We start from the raw sequence: 21,418 nt of genomic DNA, 5'->3' as shown, positions 1-21,418 counted from the left end.
GGGCCCTGGGGGAGATGGCTAGCCTGATCTTTACGAAACCTACTTTGGCTGGTAACCGGTGGCGTGTGCGTGTGTGAGCAGCCCCGGCACCTTCTCTGAGCCCAGCAGGCTGGGCCACGTGAGCTCTGTCAGCTCCTTCCACTAGAGCATTCTCTTGTTTTAAGCAGCTCCAATTCCAGGCTGATGTTAAAGAGACAAAACTCACCACCAGCCAGCCCTTCCCTGCCCCAGGGCCTTTGCATGTGCTATTGCCTCCACCTGGAAGGCTGTTCCCTCCCCCAGGGCCCTTCCCTGATTCCTCATTCTCCATGATGTCCCTCTCCCTGCTGCTGTTCATTTATAGCACGAATCACAGGATATAATTATACATTTAATTTCTTGTATCCGTGTCTACTGAGGGCAGAGGCCTCACGGGCGCACAGTAGGCATTCAGTAAGCATTAGTGGACCACCTGGCCGGATGAGCCCTGGCTGCAGGAGTGTCTGTGGCCAGAGCCGCGTGTGGACATGTGCTGTCTGGTGGTGCCCTCTGGTGGACGTTACGCTGATGCCAGGCTGAGGGCCAACGCCAACCGCTTTCTCTTTCAGCTTCCCTACCCCTGGGTCGCCCACTGGCGCAGGGCCCTGGCCACCAAGGTGACGTTCGTGAGCCTGTGAGTGGCAGAAATTGGTCCTCCTGGAGTTCTGTGAGCTGCTTCTGGATGAGCAGGTGAGTTGCGAGGTCAGCCAGCTTCTCACATTATTATTAAACTGCCAATGTTAACATTAAACATAAAATGGTCATTTTGTGCCACCTGTGGGCTCCAGACCAGCCTCTCCCAGTCATCGCCTGGGACCCTCCGGGCCTGAGTTCCCTCCCTCTCTCCGCAGCTGGCTCCTCCAGGCTTTGACGGACACCGTGGTGGGCATGTCCTGGCCACTGACCCAGCTCCGTCCCCCCAGCCCCCCAGGATTTGCATTAAAGCTCATGGAGAAAAGATCAGGCAGGTTTAGAGTCTGAGCCAGGGAGTGTTCAGCTGTGGACACACACATCCCAGACACTAAAAATCCAGGGTCTGAATGTCAGGGCGGAGCCCAGAAATCTCAGGGTTGGGCCCTGCACCTGCAAACGTATAAAGACCAGCACAAAGGCTTCCCTGGAGGGAAGGGGTCACGAGGACACGGACAGGCGTTGCTCCAGTGCCCAGGGGGACATGATTTAGCCTGGAAACAACAATGAAGTTTTCAGGATATACTTTGCAGTTCTAACGCTACTAAAAATATTTTATTGAAATAACCTCAGTGAAGGTTGCAATTTATGTTACTGTTTTTGACTTATTTACTCAAAAAGGGTTTTTTAAAATTACTTTTTAAACTCAGTAATTAGAAAATAAAAACAGAGGAGGAGGTAAATTAGAAAAAGTGTTTTATTCTAGCCGGAATGCCCATATGGGATCCTCCTCTTGCCCTCCCTGTGAGGACTGGGGCACTTCAGTAACCTCAGGGAGCCTGTCTTTTGGTCTATGAAATGGGCATTTTTTATCTGCCTCAAGGCTATAGTGAGATGCAATCAGATCATGGACAGGAGGGCATTTTGGAAACCAGAAGTGTCGAAATGGTGTCCTGGTGGTCACTGTCATTATTAAACCTTGCCCTGGGAGCTTTTATTGGAACTCAAGCCAATTCTACTGGCCAGGTGAAGATGAGCTGGTTTGTCAGAGGGTCATTCTGTAGGTGGACAGTGTCCCCGTCCATCCACACAGGCATGCTGAGCCCGGCGCTTGTCAGAAGAGGGGATTTCAGAGCTGGTAGGCCATCTTGCAGGTCATGCCTGGGACACAGCAAAGGCTGACCACAAAGTCAAAAAAAATGCCGTGTCTTTATGGAGAGCTTCTGCACCCAGAGGACCATTTCCTTTCAAGTGGTCCCCTGGGAACCTCCCTGCTGATTCGATGATGCCTCTGGGGCCTAAAACAGTCCTTCAGATAAGGAAGGTGCCTTCCCAGCTGGATGACTTCCCTCTTTCGGATGGCTGGGCTGGGGCCAGTGGTCAAAGTCATGCCGAGAGAGAATGCACCCCGCCGCGGCACAGTGACACCACCCAACTCCAAGAGCAGCCAGCGTGGTGGCTCTGAAGGACAAACGGTTCTCACCTCCCAGATGACACCACGGAAGGAACCAGTCTCCACTGACTGAATCGTTTCCTGCTTAAATAATTGTAAGAGCTGCTTTGTCCCTCAGCCAACTTCCTACGTGAACTCTATCAACCTCCAGGCTTTTCTCAGTAAGCCATAAATTCTTCCCAAAATGATTAAGTTCTAACACTTTTTAGAGTAGACGATAAACAGCTCAAAGCAGTGGTTTACTTTCTGGATTGAGTACTTTTTTCCTTTTAATTGCTGATTCCACAAACATATAACCACTTTGAAACTGAAATTCTACAAAAGGCTTGTCACCTCAACAAGTCCAATTGCTTTCACTTTTCTATGTGTCCTTCCTGTTCTGACTTTACAAAGGTGTGTATGTGTACAGTTATGATCCTGACAGGAGAGCAGAAGACAGTCTTCTTTACTTATGCAAGTATATTTCAGTGTTGGTCAAATGGTTAATACTTTCATTGAGTAGCTACCAAGGGCAAATTAACTCTTCCCATGTGGGCTGACATTTAGATTTTACTACTCAAAGTGTGGGTCTGTGGACCAGCAGCATTAGCATCACCAGGATTCGGTGATAAATGCAGAATCTCAGGCTGCACCCCAGACCTGCTGAATCAGAAACTAACCTTTACCAAGATGCCAGGGAACGTGTATGTACATTACGGTGTGAGCAGCTCTCGTTCAGAACTTATAAAATGTTGGAGTAACTTGAATAGAATGCCTTTGCACAACCTGGCGATACTCTTACAAGAATAAGGCCTTGCAAGGCAGGCAGTTTTACAGGTTTTCATGTGTGGGACTACTATTAAGAAGAACCCAAGGGGCGTTGGGGGCCCCAGTAAGTGTACATGCTTGCTCCCATCTGATCAGCCTGCAAAGTCACATCTCTTTGGAATATCCCAGAACTGAAAAAAATCACATCCACACGGCAAAGCTCCGCCACCCAACTTGGTCCAGAGAGAGGGGGCTGCACAGTGGGCCAGGTATTTTTAGGATCCGGGCTGATGGACACGAGAAGGGAGGTGGGGTGAGAATGGAGGGCCCAAGTCTCCTTAGTTGGATGAAGTGAGGTCCTTGCGGATCTCTGCAGTTGTCTGGCCTTACCTGGTTGCTGTTGTTTGTTACTTGGAAAACAAGCAGTGACCACGTTCACGTCAGACCTGCAACCTTGCCAACGTTCCTGTGGCCCCTTTCTTTTAAAGCTCTTGGAGGTTCATGTGTCTTGCTGCAGGCTTGTGAACGTGCCTATGTTTCCTCCTTCCTAGTTCATTCCGCATGACATTCTCAAGGATGACAATCAAAACAAGGGGATGGATGGGGCGCCTGGGTGGCTCAGTTGGTTAAGCCACTGCCTTCGGCTCAGGTCATGATCCTGGAGTCCCGGGATCAAGTCCCACATCAGGCTCCCTGCTCGGCGGGGAGCCTGCTTCGCCCTCTGACCCTCCCCCCTCTCATGCTCTCTCTCTCTATCTCATTCTCTCTCTCAAATAAATAAAATCTTTAAAAAAAAAAGGGGGGGTGGGGCGCCTGGGTGGCTCAGATGGTTAAGCGTCTGCCTTCAGCTCAGGTCTTGATCCCAGGGTCTTGGGATCGAGCCCCGCATCGGGCTCCCTGTTTAGTGGGGAGTCTGCTTCTCCCTCTCCCTCTACTGTTCCCCCTGCTTGTGCTCTCTTGCTCTCTCTGTCAAATAAATAAATAAAATCTTTAAAAAAAAAAGGGGGGGGGGATGCAGTAAAAGGAAGCATAATGAAACCCAAACATTTCATTTAGTTTGAATTTTGCTTCTTTATCACTTTGAGGTCTCAAGTCCCTCCTCCCAACAAAATCCTTCCTCAAGATAAAGATGTGCCACTAACACACCTGCCCCCCGGAGCACTCCTGCAGATTGAGTCTGGCCTTGTAAGTGGTGTGCTGTTTCTTCGTGATTCAGTCTTGGTAGGTTGTATGTTTCCAGAAGTGCATCCTCTCTAGGCTGTCCAGTTGGTGGGTTGTATGTTTCCAGGAGTCCATCCTCTCTAGGCTGTCCAGTTTGTTGGCATATGATTATTTATAGTCTCCTATAGTCATTTTTATTTCTGTGGCATTGGTTGTAATGTCTCCTCCTTCATTTCTGATTTTATTAAGTCTTCACAGACCTATAACTAATACTGAAGTTGAATCAGTAATCAAAAACCCGCCAACAAATAGAAGTCCAGGACCAGATGGCTTCACTAGTAAACTCTACCAAACACTGAAGGAAGAATTCAGGCCAATCCTTCTCAAACTCTTCCAAAAAAATTTAAGAGGAGGAAACACTTCTAAACTCATTCTGTGAGGTCAGCATTATCCTGACACCAAAGCCAGACACAGATACTACAAGAAAACTACAGAACAATGTCCCTTATGAAAACAGATATAAAAATCCTCAACAAAACAATAGCAAACCAAATCCAACAGCACATTAAAAGATGCATACACCAGGACCAAGTGGTATTTTCCCCTGAATACAAGGATGGTTCAACAAACAAAAATCAATTCATGTGATTCACCTACATTAACAGAATAAAGCATAAAAATCACACAATCATCTCAACAGATGAAGAAAAGGTGTCTGGCAAAATTCGACACCCTTTCATGCTTAAAAACAATAAACCAAGTTCTCAACTCTAAATAGAAAGTACTTCAACATAATAAAGATCATGTATGAAAAGCCAACAGTTAACATCATACTCAGCAGTAAAAATCTGCAACAAGACAAGGATGCCTTTTACTTTCACTACTTTTATTCAACATAGTACTGGAAGTCCTAACCAGAGCACTTAACCACAAAAAAATAAAATGCATCCAAATTGGAAAGGAAGAAATAAAACCATCCCTGTCTGCAGATAACATGATCTTATATATCGAAAACTCTCTAAAGATTCCCCCCCAAAACAAAGCAAAAAACCTCCAAAAATAAATTAAAACTGTTAAAGCTAATAAATTTAATAAAAGTTGCAGAATACAAAATCAATATACAAAAAGTCACGTGTCTATACACTAACAACAAACTACCTGAAAAGGAAATTAGGGAAACAATCCCATTTACATAAAAAAGAATAAAATACTTAGGAATAAACTAAGAAGTGAAAAACTCCATAAACATTGATGAAAGAAATGAAAGACACAAATGGAAAGACATCCCATGTTCATGGATTGGAAGAAGAATTACTAAAATGTTCACGCTACCCAAACTGATCTATAGATTCAATGTGATCCCCATCAAAGTCCCAATGGCATGTTTTACAGAACTAGAAAAAACAATTCTAAAATTCATACAGAACCACAGAAGACTAAAAATGGCCAATCAATCATGAGAGCAAAGAATAAAGCTGACGATCGCACTTCCTGATTTCAAAATATATTTTGAAGCCACAGGAATCAATACAGTATGGTACCAGCAGAGAGACAGATATATAGACCAACGGAACAGAATGGAGGGTCCAGAAATAAACCCAGACATGTATGGTCAACTGATCTTTGACAGAGGGTGCCAAAAACATATGATGGGGAGAGGACAGTCTCTTCAACAAATGGTAGAGTTGAGAAATTTGGTTATCTACATGCAGGAGAATGAAAATGGACCCCTTACCTTCCCACATACACAAACATCAACTCAAACAGAAGACCCGGAAACTACAAGTCCTGGCAGAACACACAGGGGTTGAAAACTTAGGTCCATACCAGCATGTAGCTGTTTCTAGCAGCTCTGTTCATAACTGCCAGTGCTGGGGGGCAAGCAAGATGCTCTTGAGGAGGTGGATAAATAAACTGTGGCACACAACAATAATCAAATATTAGCGCTGAAAAGAAATGAGCTATGAGGCCGTGAAGAAATGGAGGAAACTTAAATGCTTGTCACTGAGTGACAGAAGCCCATCTGAAAAGTCCACGTACAGTAAGATTCCAACTAGATGACCTTCTTTCTGAGAGACAAAACTATGAAGACAGTGAAAAGATCAGCGGCTGCCAGGCAGGGTGGAGGGGAAGGAAGGACTAAGTGGAGCTGAGGAGGCTTTTTTAGGGCAGTGAAGATACTCTGTGTATGGACGCCTGTCATTATACATTGTTCCAAACCCACTGAATTAACACTAAGAGCGAACCCTAATGTAAACTATGGGCTTTGGGTGATGATGTGTCAGCGTGGGCTCATCAACTGTGACAGAGGTACCCTCTGGTGGGGGATGTTGATAGTGGGGAAAGAGGGCATATGGAAACCCACTGAACCGTCCCCTCAGTTTTGCTGGGAATCTAAACCCACTTTTTAAAAAGCCGTGTGTGTGTGTTTAAGAAAGAAAATAAGGATAAAGGAACTAATAAAGGGCCCTTAGAAATTAAAACTATCATAGCCTAAATCAAATACTCAGCTAGAAGACAAAATTAAGACTATTTTCAGAAAACAAAGCATAGACAGTTAAGAAAATCAGAGGACCAGTCTAGGCAGTGCAACATTCAATCTGTAAGAGTTAGGAAAACAAGAAAATGGAGAGGATGGAGTTCCTGAAGATGTGCGACAGCACACCTGCTGGGACTGAAAAACATGTGTCTGGGACAGGAGGGGTGCACGCACACCAGTCCAACCACGGGGACACCTGAGGATCTGATAGCAAGAGGACAAAAAGGCTTCCTGTGGTTGAAAACACAGGCAAAGACACATGAGGCCAAACATGGGAAGAAGGGGCACAGACCCTTTCAGTGGCTGTGCTGGGGTGGGGGCTGGGGGTGGGGGCGGACGATGGGATGGCGCTTCCAACAGGGAATGAAAAGACCAAAACTAGAACCCGGGATCTGGCTACACAGTCCGTCAGCCAAGGTGAGGGTAGAATAAAGGCATTTTCCAACAGGCCACCATGTTGAAAACCTTGACTGATAACAACCCTTTTCAAGGAACCAGCAGAGAATGTTCTGCATCAGCTGCAGGATCCGGATGTGGAACCCAGGAACGGGGGGCTTGAACACACGTGCTTCAGGACGACGGCTGTGCAGCACCCCTGGAGAAGCCGGGCTCTGGGAGCAGAACTGGGTCGGGGAGGCCAGGCAGAACCACCCCGGGACCGGAGAGGCTTGCTGGGGTAGAGGAAGACCTAGCAGTGGGGACCAGGGCACACACCGCTCTTCTAGCTCTAGGAAAAGCGGGAAACTGTGTGTCACAGGACCCTACTTGGCTTAGTTTTTTTATCTAGCCTTCATAAACTATATAAGGAATAAAATGTCAGGCTGTGAACATGCTGGGTGAGTGGGGAGGGGAGGGGGAGCAGGCCAGGAATCCTGGGAAACCACGGGTCCCCGGGAATGCAGAATTTCCCGGTCTTTCCCATCATGCCTGGCAGCCGAGCTGTGCTTCCTTTGGCAGATCGAAAGCAAAACAGCCACAGATGACGTCAGCGTATCTTCCCTTTGCGTCTTCAGGCTGTCTCTGCTTATCAGTTGGATAAGAAGCACTGACGTCCTAAATCTGGTCCCCAGTCAGGACTGTAGGTAGCTCACCCTTTCACCGAGCACACCGGAATGCTACTTTGGAACCACTGTGGATTTGACGGGCACCCCCCTCTTCAGGTGCTTTTTCTGGGCCACCTTACAGGATGCTTTTCTCTGCTGAAGCAGCCAAACCGAGTTCACATACACTAGAAGATTGGATTTAGCCACCTTCGCATTTGGGTAATATTGCCATTATCCATCTTAACGCCAACGTCCTACTTCTAGATAAGGAGTCTACCCTCACAGCCTAGTGGGGGAAGACTGGGAATGTGGCAGCAAAATCCTGCACAAACAGAAGCCTGAGAGCTGCTGCCGGCCTGGCCGCCGGGCTCAGGGCTGTGTGTCCGGGCCCCGGCACATCCGAAACGCCAGCAGGCACCCCGTGCGAGAGTGTGCGGGCGGCATCCCCACGGGCGGGCACAGTGGGCGTGCGCGCAGCTGCTGGTCCTCCTGCCGTGGCGGTCGGACTGCCGGCACCGTCGCTCCCTTCACGGCCCTTCGGCTCCCTCGAGCACAAACATTAGGTTTGTTGAATGAAGCTGTAGGTGCCTGAGATTCTCGATCCAAGAGAGAGATTTTTTTTAAATTGTTTTTATTTCAAAGTGCACTAAAAAAATGACAGGAATGCTTTGAATCAAGTCAAGCTGGATGACACGCATCGACTTCGAGCAGACAGTAAACGTGGGTAGGGCACATTTTGGGAGGGCAGCGCCTGCCAGCCCACACCACTCAGCAGGGCACCAGAGCATTTCGGGGCTCTGGGACAGGGACGGTGGCAGCCAGGCTGCTGGTGCTGACGGTCAGTGAGGACCTGCACCACTTACCCAGCTGTCTGGGGCTGTCAGCGGCAACTATTTCACATAAAATGACGCTGAAGAGGTGAAAGTCAAGGATACTTGATTTGCACACACTTGCCAAGTCTCACGGGGTTCAACCACTTCGACCATGTTTTTATTGATAAACAGGTATACATTTTAAAAGCCTCACACTGAAGCCAAACACACAAGTCCACCCCAGACAACAGATGTGCAAATGAATATGCAACACGACCTCTGGACACTCGTCGTGTCCGGTCCCCCTCGGGCCTGTCCCTCTGGCAGGGACACGGCCCCTCCCCCATGGCTCACACATGTGTGCAGAGACTCGGTCCATTTCCAAGACACCTCCCCAGCTCTGCTCACCTGGCAACAGCTGTGTCTCGGGTAGGTCCCCCTGGGGATCTGCAGCAGCAGTGGCAGAAGCCCTGATTAGGAGAGGATACGGATTAATTCCCACAGAAACAGAACAGTTCACAGATGAACGGAACGGCGTCAAAGCCAGGAAGGAAACACCAACTCTTCTCAGCGTGCAGGCAGGCTCGCAAGAGAGACTTGGACTGTGTCATGGATCGCTTCCTCACGAGTCCCGCAGAACAGGTACAGACCAGGCCAAGTTTAAGGCGAGTCCCCAAGGAGGGGAGCTGTTTGCTTTCTGATAGCATTTTAAGCTCTGCACCAAAGGTCCTGTTTTATCGCTTGTGACGTGGGTAGAGAAACATAAATGATACAAAAAATAAAGCTGTTGACATCCTGAATACTCTCTGCAAGTGAGTGAGGCTCAGAGTCCAGGGGCTCTGCCTTGGGGTCCCCTCACATTCTCAGTGACGCCCAGAGGCCCACAGCTGTCTCTCTCTGCGAGTCACCGTGGCCAGGCCCGTCCTCCTCCACACCCAAAACGACATCCAGCTGCACAAAGTATTAGGCCACCATGAGCCTTCACTGTCCTCTCACTGAGGTGCCGTCCATACACTGCTGACTTGGCTGGGAAAAAACCACGTCCGTTCCAAGGCCCTCACGCACCCAAGATCTTTAAAATAAAGTTAAAACAGGAGGGCAACGAAGGACCACACAGGAGTGATTGTTCTTTGGATCAAGATATTCTCCAAAATGCAATACATTCATAGTAAACCCCACGGGGCCTTGTCCCGTGGCAGCTTTCCCCTCTTCCCTGAAACGTCGGTTTCTAAAAAAACAGCTCGTTGGCTGCCCGCAGCTATTACCTGTTATGTCACCTAAACAACGCTGCCAATTTTAAAGCACACATGCACACGCACACACACACACTCGCAGACACGCACAGACACACACACACACACACACAGACTTGCTGAAAGGGTCAAAGCACCCCTCTTCCAGGGCAGTGGGAGTGAACCTAAAGCCACCTTCACTGTTCAGTGCACAGTTCTTTTGCACATTCAGTGCAAAGTGTCAGAGCTCATTGAGACCAAAATGTGTTTCTATGTAAACGCCCCTTCTTGCTCGAGGGAGTGCACTAATGAAGCCCAGGGTCAACAGGAACACCCTGAAACCATTAGCTGGAGAATTCTTATTCACTGGATTGACTTTTTTTTTTTTCTTCATGATTGAAAAAAGCAGCTTAATACACAGGATTTTAATCACCCATGGAATATCCCACACAACTTCTTAGAAAATGCGAAGTGTTCTTAACAAAAATCCTAACTGTGCAGGAAGATAATGACATTTGGCTTCTTCACGTGGCCACGTACCTCTCGTTAGTCATACAGGCGAAAACTGGCCAGAGCGTCCCCCCGTCACTGGTTTCGAAATTCTGCAATCTGTGATTATAAATATAGAAAACTCTGCTTGCTGCAAGCAGCTGGTCTGTGTAGGTTCCGTCTGCCCTCATGATCACAGGCGAGCTGCTGATACCCTTTCAGACCCCAAATAAATAACTTAAAGTCTGTTGACAAGTTCCGGCATGATGAGGCCTCAGACAGAGAACTCTGGGCCCCCTTTCCTGGGTCTGGTCTGCAGCCGCCCAAACCGGAAGCCGACAAAGGGGTTCATCCAGAGGAGGGAGGGGGGCCCTCCGAAGACAGACCGCATCCCCTCCCATCGCAGTCTCCGCTCCCACGTCGGCTTCTCACTCTTCAGCCTCTCGATCTCCTGGAAGCAGAGAGGATCGCAGGTGGGCGGCAGCCCCCGCGGAACCCCCACCACGTGCAGGCCTGTGCTCACAGCAGAGAAGCCAGCACCAGAGTTTGGAATCCGGTTCCACGTGACAGCCAGACGCTCTGGCGACGTGTGGGCCCTCGGTGGCCAGCAGAGCAGACCCTCCTTGCTGTGCCAGCCCCCCGGCCTCCTGAGCGCCTGCGGGCTGTAGCCACCGGCCAAGTGGCCACCCGCACCCAGCCCGGGCAGCCACGGCGGTGGCGGGAAGGAGCCAGTCCTTGGGGTCAGGCCACCAACCTTTTTTGCATTTGTTACAAATATTTATCAAGTGCCTGCTCTAGATCTACAGTTCAAAGGCATGAAGGCCATTCGTTCGCGGCACCTCACACATAGCTGCTCCGGGGGGGCTGGGTCTCCTAGAACCTGGGAATCGGCCTGGCTCTATCTGCCCGGATCTGCTGACTCTCAAATCAAACTGATCCTTGAGTTTGCACCGCACACAAAGACAGGAAGGACAAACACAGAGAACCTGTCCTATCAAGCTCCTGAGTTAGTACGCCCGCACCTGCTGTTGACCCTGGGATTGCCCATTTACTCAAGCCAAATAACGTCAAGCAGGCGTGCCGGAGAAGGAAGCGTACCGTTTCATCGTTGCATATGGAGTGGATCTGGGTGCCAAACATAACTGCAGTGAAAGTGAAAAACAGAAGACTCTCAAGGCACAGGAAGATCAACAGGATTACAGTCACCGGAGGTGAGAAGTCACTGCATTCTGTGAACAAGAGAAAGCGGGCTGTGAGCGGGCCCCAGAGCATCGTGTTCGGCTCACAGAAGAATCCTCGTGGAGCCAGCCCCGGAACCAGGCCCAGCGGACCATCGTGCTTGCCTGTCAACGGCACATTCACTGTCACCGCGGGGCGGAGGCAGTCAGCCCTTCTGGGCACAAACCCACTCCACCAGCTGTTGGTCAGCAGTTCCCATCTCACCCGAGGTTTCTGGAAAGCTGTACCTGTGCGCTGACCTTCAAGGGAAGCCAGGAGATAGGACAGCCCCGCGTCCCCACCCTGCTCCGCACAAGCCCCCAGGGGATGCATCTGGCCGACCTGCTGGCCTGTCTAGGGAGGGGCGATCAGTGCCCACCTTACTGCACCTGCTGCAGTTTGCTCCGATACGGTAACTCAAGGCCCACACTGAATTCCCAGCTAGCTAACCAGAAAGCAAACTCAACGTCTGGCAGAACGACACTCATTTCCAGGTAGTCTTAAACTCCGCACAGATGTTTTGCAGGAACTGTTACGTGGCTAAGCAAGGACCGTGCGTATGTGGCTTCAATACACTCATGAGACCGTAGACCTGAAACCCGTACTCCTCACTAAAGGGATCTAGGAATTGATTGGAACATCTTCTCTTCTGGCTTTTCCCATTTTACCCGACAGCATGTGCTCACGAGAAGGGGACACACAGCGTGACTCACCAGTCCACTGCCCTCGGACACAGGACACGAACTGGAGTCCACAGAGGATCAGAGCGTGGACTGAGGACAGAGCTATGTACATCTGGAACAAGAGAGAAGCTCATTAGCAACCAGGAAGCCATCACGTGTTTCTAGGAGCAAAATCTACGTCAGCGTGTTTTCTCTTCCATTTCAATCATCAGTAGATTAATGAGGGGAGGAATCCATCAGAGCAGGTCACAGCTGCCGCCCAGGGTCATACTACACTAAGGAGCACAATCCCCCAGAACACGCAGCAGGGAAGGGAGTCCTAACACATTTCGGCAAGACCCTAATTAGCAACTGTGACTCAAGGTATCAGAGAGAACGAAACCGCATAAAACACCTAAAACAGTCACACAAGCAACATTTACTGCTTCCTGCCAAGGACAGTACGGTATTATCATTTCAATCCCAGAGAAAAGGTTGGAGAGAAAGTGGTCTGATGTGAGAATAAATTCACCTGCTCCAGACAAGATTCTAGTTAAAGAATTGAACACTCAACTTAAGTCACCACACAAGTACTTTTACTCACAGTGAAGAGCACAAAAAATCTCTGATTCTTTTCTCCTACACAGTTGTTCACCCACGGGCAGTGATGATCCATTTTCCGAATACATCTTTTGCAAATACTGAAAAGGAGAAGTCTGGTTTTCAGTATTCCATGCTCTGAGAACATACAACCCCAGTTCACGCATCCAATACACAGAATTAGGTGCTGGCAAGAGGCCTCCGAGAAGGGCCTCCTGTTCTGGGGAGGGGGCCGTGGTCCCTGCAGTGGTGGGCGCCCGGGCTGCTCTGGGGAGGGGGCCGTGGTCCCTGCAGAGGTGGGCGCCCGGGCTGCTCTGGGGAGGGGGCCGTGGTCCCTGCAGTGGTGGGCGCCCGGGCTGCTCTGGGGAGGGGGCCGTGGTCCCTGCAGAGGTGGGCGCCCGGGCTGCTCTGGGGAGGGGGCCGTGGTCCCTGCAGAGGTGGGCGCCCGGGCTGCTCTGGGGAGGGGGCCGTGGTCCCTGCAGAGGTGGGCGCCCGGGCTGCTCTGGGGAGGGGGCCGGGGTACCTCCAGTGGTGGGTGCCCGGGCTGCTCTGGGGAGGGGCCGAGGTACCTGCAGTGGTGGGCGCCCGGGCTGCTCTGGGGAGGGGGCCGGGGTACCTGCAGTGGTGGGCACGCTCGGGCTTGATGCAACAGCACTTGGGGCATTTGTAGATGACCTCTCCAGGCTTCAGCTGCAGACTCTCCATGTACTCTTTAGTAGCATTTCCTTTGGGTACCGCCCCCTGCAGTTCAGTAAGAATGTGTTTTGGTTGGAGAGAAAGAAAGATTAAAAAAAAAAAACAATAAATGTAGGATCAATCTTAGATTTTATACATTGTAAAAGAATTTGTAATGCTGTGGTTGCCACTTAAAGTACATGAATACGGAAAAAAGGGGCGCCTGGTGGCTCCGTCGGTTAAACGTCTGACTCTTGATCTCAGCTCAGGTCTTGATCTCAGGGTCATGAGTTCAAGCCCCACGACGGGCTCCCCACTGGGCGTGGAGCCTACTTAAGAACCAAAAGACAACAATGAAAAATAACCGTATAACTCAGACACGATCAAAAGTTTGACTTTCCATGAAAAATAGCACATGTATTAAAATGAACTCAAAATACTTTATCCTTCATAAACTGGTAGGTCACCTGAGTTCTTTCTAGCTTAAGGCAGGACACACCAGAGGCGAGGTCTGTTTGTCAAGTCATTCCAACTCAAGGGCAGCTGATTATCGCTGAAGGGCAGAATGTTCTGTCGACACCACTCCCGTGTCACCCCATTCTCATGGGCAGGGCTTCATGATAAGTGTGTCGCTTTCCTAGCAGCTGCCGGAGGGCAACACGGCACAGAACGATAACAAAAAGGGACTTTATCTCGTATCTGCAGTTGTGCAATGCACCTGCCGCCTCATCAAGAGCACTCACACACACACCTGCGAAGTGTGGCCCTGAGCACCTGACGCGATGGGCGGGGCTCGGCCCCGGGAGGAGCGGGAGGAGCAGCATTAGGGTGATGACGGTGCAGTTGCTGGCGTCCCACATGCTGGCCGAGGGGGGCGCCGGCGGCCAGGAGCAGGGGAGGCCTGTGCAGCGGGCAGAGGGCCTTGTTCTTTGGGCAGCGGAGCTGCTCCGTGAACAACACATCTGTGGGACGGACTCCGGGAGCCACGGCGGGGTGCGCTGAGGACGGTGACCCACCAGAGAGGAGGAGGTTCTACACGTGGCAAGGCGGGAACAGGGTCTCATCTCCCCTTGGTTAGCGCCACGGGGCCTGCGCTTGGAGCAGAAATGCACATCGGGAAGAGCAGCCCAGGGCTGCGGAGCGAGCACGAGCCCAAGGAGATGCAAGGCGGGAGTGAACAGTGGTGGGCACGGCGAGGGACTTCTCAAAGCCCGGATGCCCGGGCTGGCGCCAGAGCCAGAGAGCTGAACCTGTGTGAGGTGGGGGCCCGCATCCACGCTTGACAAGGCTCAGCGGTGAGTGTGCTGGGCTTGGAGACTGAGGACCACCGGCTCCAAGGCCCCCAGCAAGCCAGACCCAGAGCCCTATGAGCCACCTGAGGACAGGAGGGGCGGCTTCCGGCCCGCCCTCCACCAGTGTATTTCCCTCCACACAGGCACCTGTCCCTTCACCGTCCTAACACGGGGAAGCTATTCTGGTCAAGATCCTAGTGTTTCCTACCACTCCAATTGTCTCCTTAAAGAAGATTAAATAGTTAAGGGTTTAAAATGTTTTGGCTTTGAAAATTTAAACCAGAATGTTAGGCAAAACATTTTACTTAATTTACATACCACAATTTGGAGTCTTGAATCAAGTTTCCTCCACTGATCCAGGAGTCTTAAAGATACAATGATTTTGTAAATCCTGTAACGTCATACACGCTCCTGGTGACAGTTCAACGTTATATGTTTCCATAATAGGAGGAAACGGACCCGATTTTAGACCTCCACACACCTTAATTTTTATGCACTCTTCCACAGTAAAAACTGTGATCCGCTACAATACCCTTCTGGACTCCTCTGGAGAGCAGAACAACTGCCTGTCTTTCCCAGGAGATCCCTTAGGACTGTCTCCTGAGGCAAGGGCAGGTGGGGCCTGATGGCTGGGGCTCATGCGCGGTGGTTTGGGCGTCTTCGGGATCCTGCCTGGAGACCTTGTGGGTTGCTGCTCAGAACCCTGGGCAGGCAGCAGAGCCCCTCAGGGCTTCCAGACGGCCTGGCCGACGCCCTGCAGCTGGTGACCAACACTCGGATTCTGGGCCTCTCTGTGCTTTCACAGAGCAGATGCCAAGCAGAAGGGCGGGTGCTGTCCCCCCAGATCAGCACCGAGGGTCACGCGGGTCACGCCCAGAGGAGGGCCCGTTTGCTCGCACCTGTGGGGCCGCTCTTCACGCCGTCCAAAGAAACCCAAAGAGCAGAGACGTGGTCCTCAGGTTCACGTTCCTACTTGGAGTAGAAGAAGCATCAGGGGGTGCTTCTTGTAAAACCCATCTGCATGCTTCATGCCCAGCTCCCCAGGCCACAGCAGCGCCTTCAGGCGCCCCGCTACCCCGAACAGCTTTTTGCTCTCCTGCCGCCTCTTCCAGTACCCGGTCCCCTGTGCACACCCACATCCACCTCTCATCTACTACAGGGAAGGAACCAGATGCCCACCCTCGGGGCAGGGCTCCCAGCCACGGCCTATGTCCGGGGAGGTTACGCTTTGCAATGTACTTTGTGTTCTTTTTCCTCCCGTATATTCCCATCTTGTCTCCCCGACTCCCTGTCATGCATTCTGGATTCCCCAGGACCTACTCCAGGGCCAGCCGAGAACGGGGCTATCCCTGAGACCTACAGACTCATTTATGAACGCCCAGGGGACAGGCAGCATGTGCCAACGGGCACAGGGGTGTAAGCTGAAGACTCCAGAGTGCAACGAGAGCTCCGAGACTAAAGGCCCATGTTTCTTCCACTAAAAAATCCCGAGACACAGAGACTGAGAAGCGGAAGACACAGTCACCCACCGTCAGAGCGCAGGCTCCCGGCGAGGAGCAGTGAGCAGACCGAGACCCCGAGGCCGGCCGCGTGCGGCCGCGCACACACGGAGGGTCGCCGCACGTGCAGCTAGGCTTTCCCGAAGAAGAGCCCTTCCTCTTTCAACGTCCACGCAAATACTTACAAATCAAGTTTTACCATGTCTGCGATTTACCTCCAGAAGCTCTGGGGAGGGGAAGAGAGGGAGCAGGGAGGGTATCGCTGACACAAGACTGACCATGAGGGGCTAATGGGCTTCCTGCTCGACTTCCGTGTGTTGGAAACGGTCTACAAGAAGTTAACAAAAAGGCAGGGACTTTGGTGACAGGCAGACCTTGTTCAAAGCCTCGCTTTTACAAGAAGTTAACAAAAAGGCAGGGACTTTGGTGACAGGCAGACCTTGTTCAAAGCCTCGCTTTGTTCCCGGTGCAGCTGAGGGGTCGTTTCCTGGTGTGGACTGACCACCCACCTCTGCTCGCTGCTGGTGGACTACCAGAGGGGTGCCCTCCGTCGGGTGCCTGGGACAGGACCACAAAGGGCTCCCTCTGCCGCCAGGCGCTCAGCAGACGCCGGCTGACAAAGCGGACATTCATGAACACAGACCAGGGTCTGGGACAGCGGGCTCTGGGTCGTGGGTGGTCTTTCTCAATTTTAAGTCCTCAGTGTGTTCCTGGATGTTAAGAATGGTGAAAGTCTCACCTTCCAGTAGTAAGAGCCATCACCTCTCAAGGACCCCATCTTCCTCCCTGCTCCCCAGAGCCAGGGCCTATTCTCGAGTAACAACATGAACCGAAGCCAATCAACTGGTCCTGCTCCCTCGGAAAATGCTGTTGAGGTCCCAGTGGGGTCTGTGCCCTGACACGGCATCTCGGTTCTAGTTCAGCCCAGACCGGGCCCTGGGACAGTGAAGTCGTGACCCGCAAAGAGAAGACAGCAGACTCCCCGTGCTGAGGGACAAAGGGTGGCTGTGTGACTGCGCTGGGCCGTGCACTCTCCGCTTCAGAAATGGGGATCTGGCCCTTAACGATTCCAATCCGACCTGGTCTGTGGGGCTACCCTTCCTCACCAGACGGCAGGAGACACAGGCGCCCGAAGGGACAGAGGAAGCCCCAAGAGCCTAGCCTGCTCTCCCGCTGGTCCGCCCTGACAACAGCCTGCACGACCCGGTTCCCCAGCCTGTCAGGGGCCAGGTGTGTCCTTGCCCTTGGGCTCCGCAGGCTCCCCTGGGTGTCCCCAGTTTTATTTACACTGACTCTAGCTGTGTCTGTAGTTTGCCAGCAGAACCCTGACGTGTGGCCCGGCTGAAACAGTGACATCAAAGAGACAAAGGACTTGAATGGACAGTTCTCCAAAGAAGGCACACAAATGGCCAATAAGCTCATGAAAAGATGCTCGACATCATTAGTCATTAGGGAGATGCAGATCAAAACCACCGTGAGACACTGCTTCGCGAGCCTCAGCTGCAGTCACCTGAGAGAGGACAAGAGCATGAGGATGTGGACAAGCTATGTGCCTCGCACGCTGCTGGTGGGAGCACGCTCTCCAGTCTGGCAGTTCTTCCAGCAGTTAAACATAGAGTTACCATGGGATCCAGCAATTCCACTCTAGGTATTTACCCAAGGGACATGAAATACACCTACACGGGAATGTTCACGGCAGCATTATCTGTAACAGCCAAAAAGTAGAAGCTACCCAAATGGCCCTCAACTAATCATGCCTAGAAACAAAATGTGGCGTATCCGTTCGATGGAACATCCTTTTGCCGCAAAAAGGAACAAAGTTCTGATACGTGCTACAGTGCGGAGGAACCCTGACCACCTCATGCTGAGAGTAAGAAACCAGACATAAAAAGCCCCATATGATAGGATTCCATTTAGATGAAGTGTCCAGAATAGGCACGTCCGTAGACGGAAAGCGGGCGGGCAGGTGTCAAGGGCTGGGGGGAGAGTGGCCCGGGCAGTGACGGCTAAGGGGTGCAGGGCTTCTCTTCTAGGTGATGAAAATGTCCTAAAATTGACTGTGGTCGTGGATGCACAGCTCGGACTACATGAAACCCACTTAACTGTGCCCTTTAAAAGCACAAGTTTTGTGGGGTATGAATTCAGTTTGAATTCAAAACCCTGATATCCAAGATCCCAAACTCCTCCTTGACCTTGGACCTCCCTCCCGACGCTTTGCCCAGCGTTCTCTGTAGTGACCCAGCAAGGAGAATGAATGTGCCCATGACGGACAGGTGCAGTGTCGTGCACGCACCTTCTCCCCACCACCCGGCCTCCCCAGCTCTTGGGCCTTCCACTAAGCGTTAGACCTTTTCCCACAGGAGGAGGGGGGTCAGGACAGGAGTTGGACTGCGGGGGTTAGAAGCAGGGTTTCGCTCCCAAAGGGAGACTTTGCTGCATAAAAGGGAATGAGGAGAGGGCCCCTGATAAGTCTCTGAGGGGACATTGGATTGGGCTGTGGTCAGAGATGGCACAATCTTTGTGAAGTGAGGCTACGAAGCCACCAGCAGACCCTGAGTCTCAGTCTGTCCCACAGTGCTGCTCCCCGCTGCCCACCGGCCAGGTCAGTAATGCCATCCTCTGCCCAAGACCCCCACTGGGCAAGGGACAGAGTGAACAGCATAGGAAGAGCCCCTGGGATATGAACTCCGACAGCAAAAGTCAGATAAAAGTGCATGTAAACCACATTCTGTGGACCGATCGGTATCAGTTCATCCTCAAACAGACTCCTAATCTAATTTATAAAAAAAAATCTGTACCAACAAGATATTAACTTGTTAGTATTTTCTGTAGAGAAAGCTACCAACAAACATGAACCGGGTAGATGATAATTCATCAATCAGGAGCCCCTGGACCACTAGTTAGAAACCGAAGTTTTAATGCTGTGGAAAGCAGTTTTCAAATGCCGCTCCTCAGGGACCACCTGGTGGCGCGGCCTGTTGTGTGGCTCCCCTGACGGCAGTCACCTCTCCCTGGGGGCCCTGGGCATCTCCGGGCTCTGGGGGTGACTCCTGGCTGAGCTGCTAGGGTCTGTACTGCTCTGCCTACCCCAAGGAGGTCTCAGACCTCAGAGAAAGAGCCGGAAACCCAACACAGAGGTTCTGAATCCAGTGGCCTTCAAGACATCAGGGACCAAGGGCAGTTCACGGTGGTAGGTCTGGCCCTTCTTGACTCTCAGAGAACCTGCTCCCAAAAGGAGCCCAATACACGGCCCACGTGGCCTCAGACTTCAGCTGACACAGAACAATGAGAGAACTGTAAAGCTACAAAGAACTTAAGATTAGTTAAGTGGTGAAATCTAAAACCCAGATCTCAGTCTGTTCTTTAGAGGAACAGTATTTAAACCAGGAGGAATTTATAAATCACCTAGTTACAATCTCTCCATTCGTACAAACTGCCCAGCGGGCTGTTTTCCATTGCTGCACTGTGACATCATTTGTGTTTGAGCAATATTTATTCTCCAGTGAAGACATGAAAAATGTGGGGGGCCTGGGTAGCTCAGCTGGTTGAGTGTCTGACTCTTGGTTTCGGTCAGGTCAGGATCTTAGGGTCGTGAGATCGCGTCTTGCGACGGGCTCCGTGCTCAGTGGGGAGTCGGCTGGAGATTATCTCCCTCTGCCCCTCCCCCCACTCGTGCATGGGCCCTCTCCCTCGCTTGCTCTCTTTCTCTCTCTCAAATCTAAAATAAAATAAAATAAAATAGGGCGCCTGGGTGGCTCAGTTGGTTAAGCGACTGCCTTCGGCTCAGGTCATGATCCTGGAGTCCCAGGATCGAGTCCCGCATCGGGCTCCCTGCTCGGCAGGGAGTCTGCTTCTCCCTCTGACCCTCCTCCCTCTCATGCTCTCTGTCTCTCATTCTCTCTCTCTCAAATAAATAAATAAAATCTTTTAAAAAATAAAATAAAATAAAATAAAATAAAATAAAATAGAAATGAAAAATGTGGGACGCCTGGCTGGCTGAGTCAGTGGAGTAGCGACTCTTGATCTTGGGGTTTTGAGTTCAAGCCCAATGTTGGGCGTAGAGATTACTTTAAATAAATAAATAAACTTAAAAAAAAAAAAGAAGAAATGACAAACGCCACAAGCCTGTACCCGGGAATTAATAAAAGCCTGAGGCCACAGGAGCAGGAGGCCCTTCACCTCAGGGTCCGTGGCGCCCCATGACCAGACACGGGAAGTGCAGGGCGACGGAGTACTCACAGGGTCGGTGAGCATGGTTCTCAGGTGGGACGACAGGGCCAGCACCGCGAGGCAGTTAAACAGGACTCCGTTGACCACAGAGTACCAGAAGTCTTTGGAAGGCAGCAGCATGACGAATGTCACCACAAAGTCCGCATAGACGACCAGGAGCCACGTCATGACGGCACAGATCATGCCGCAGCCGTCGCGGATGAACCAGACCCTGTCGGCCACGTCAGCCTCCGACGAAGAGGAGGACGAAGAGTCGTAACTGTCATTTTCAGCCAGGAGAGGATGATGTTCGACGTCCCGAAGCCGGTGTCCTGATGACGGCATGATTTCCCCGGCGCACCCTAGAGGGGAACGGACAGAGCCGATGAGGCTCAGGGGACACACGCACGCTTGCTCGTGGGCCACCTGAAGCCTGATGGCTTCCTCTGCTCCTGGCCGTCTCACAAGCACCGTCTAAATAGGGCAGAAAAGAAGACAACAACTGAACAAGATCTGAACCCTGCAATCTTCCACCTTAGTGACTAGGTGACAGCCTGCGACACAGCCAGCCCCACCGTGTGGGCGATGCTGAGAGGCACGCACACTCGCCTTCGGCCAGCCACAGGGGAGCGAAGACAGTGGAAGGAGCAGGCCAGATGCAGACTCCCAGCCCCGGGGCGACAAAGCCAGTGCCACGCGGCCAGCATCCTCGCCGCCAAGCCCGTGCTGCCCCGTGTGTGCGGAGCCCCGGCCCCCGAGCCCCCGGCCCCCGCCATCCTCTGCTGGCGCGTGGACCCCGGAGCGCCGAGCTCCTGCCCGCCTCCCCCTCCGGCCGCGCTGGGCCGCGCTCCCCCACCGGGCCCGGGCTGGAGCGCCGAGGCCGGGGCCGCCGCTTACGGTGTGCTCGCCCTCACCTCTGCAGTTTCTGGAATGCCTTCCTCTCTGCGCTCCTCTCTTACAAGTCGCCTTCACTTGCTAATCCGTCCCTTCAGCTCTGCGTCCGACACCTTTCCTGTATTTCCTACAGCACCTGTGTCTGAGCGCACACAGGGCTGAAGGAACTCACGAGAAACTTCCCCCGGACTGGTTTGGACTGCTGCTTTAATGCACGCCCTTCTGTGACCAGCGTGCGACCAGAG

At 51.7% G+C, this 21,418-nt stretch overlaps 2 protein-coding genes across 11 annotated transcripts in view; one reads left to right on the top strand and one right to left on the bottom strand.

The window, feature by feature from the left end:
• Nucleotides 1–12,712, top strand: part of CRISPLD2 (cysteine rich secretory protein LCCL domain containing 2) — a 124,328-nt gene extending 111,616 nt beyond the window's left edge. The window contains exons 15-16 of one of the 4 annotated variants that reach the window (XR_013444450.1): nucleotides 588–708; nucleotides 6,997–12,712. Coding sequence is in view for 1 of the 4 variants with exons in the window: in XM_078063806.1 (XP_077919932.1) it covers nucleotides 588–639 (52 nt within the window). In the remaining 3 variants the exon portion in view is untranslated. Of the gene's footprint in view, nucleotides 1–587; nucleotides 2,336–6,996 lie in introns of those variants that run through there. The other 3 variants (XR_013444449.1, XR_013444448.1, XM_078063806.1) reach the window with 3 other exon arrangements.
• The window catches only part of ZDHHC7 (zDHHC palmitoyltransferase 7), a 27,043-nt gene continuing 14,184 nt past the window's right edge, over nucleotides 8,560–21,418 (bottom strand). For 6 of the 7 annotated variants that reach the window (XM_078063809.1, XM_078063810.1, XM_078063811.1 and 3 more), the window contains 6 exons: nucleotides 20,310–20,641; nucleotides 13,221–13,345; nucleotides 12,609–12,705; nucleotides 12,056–12,137; nucleotides 11,223–11,353; nucleotides 8,560–10,575 (listed from right to left, as the gene is read on the bottom strand). In XM_078063809.1, the coding sequence (XP_077919935.1) occupies nucleotides 10,399–10,575; nucleotides 11,223–11,353; nucleotides 12,056–12,137; nucleotides 12,609–12,705; nucleotides 13,221–13,345; nucleotides 20,310–20,624 (927 nt within the window). In that variant the 5' untranslated portion in view covers nucleotides 20,625–20,641 and the 3' untranslated portion in view covers nucleotides 8,560–10,398. The remainder of the gene's footprint in view (nucleotides 10,576–11,222; nucleotides 11,354–12,055; nucleotides 12,138–12,608; nucleotides 12,706–13,220; nucleotides 13,346–20,309; nucleotides 20,642–21,418) is intronic. The other variant, XM_078063813.1, reaches the window with a different exon arrangement.

Source organism: Halichoerus grypus, chromosome 15 (genome assembly GCF_964656455.1).
Source record: "Halichoerus grypus chromosome 15, mHalGry1.hap1.1, whole genome shotgun sequence".
In the NCBI taxonomy this organism is placed as follows: Eukaryota; Metazoa; Chordata; class Mammalia; order Carnivora; family Phocidae; genus Halichoerus; species Halichoerus grypus.
Note: the sequence above shows the minus strand (reverse complement) of the source record. Positions and strands in the feature narration are given on the sequence as shown.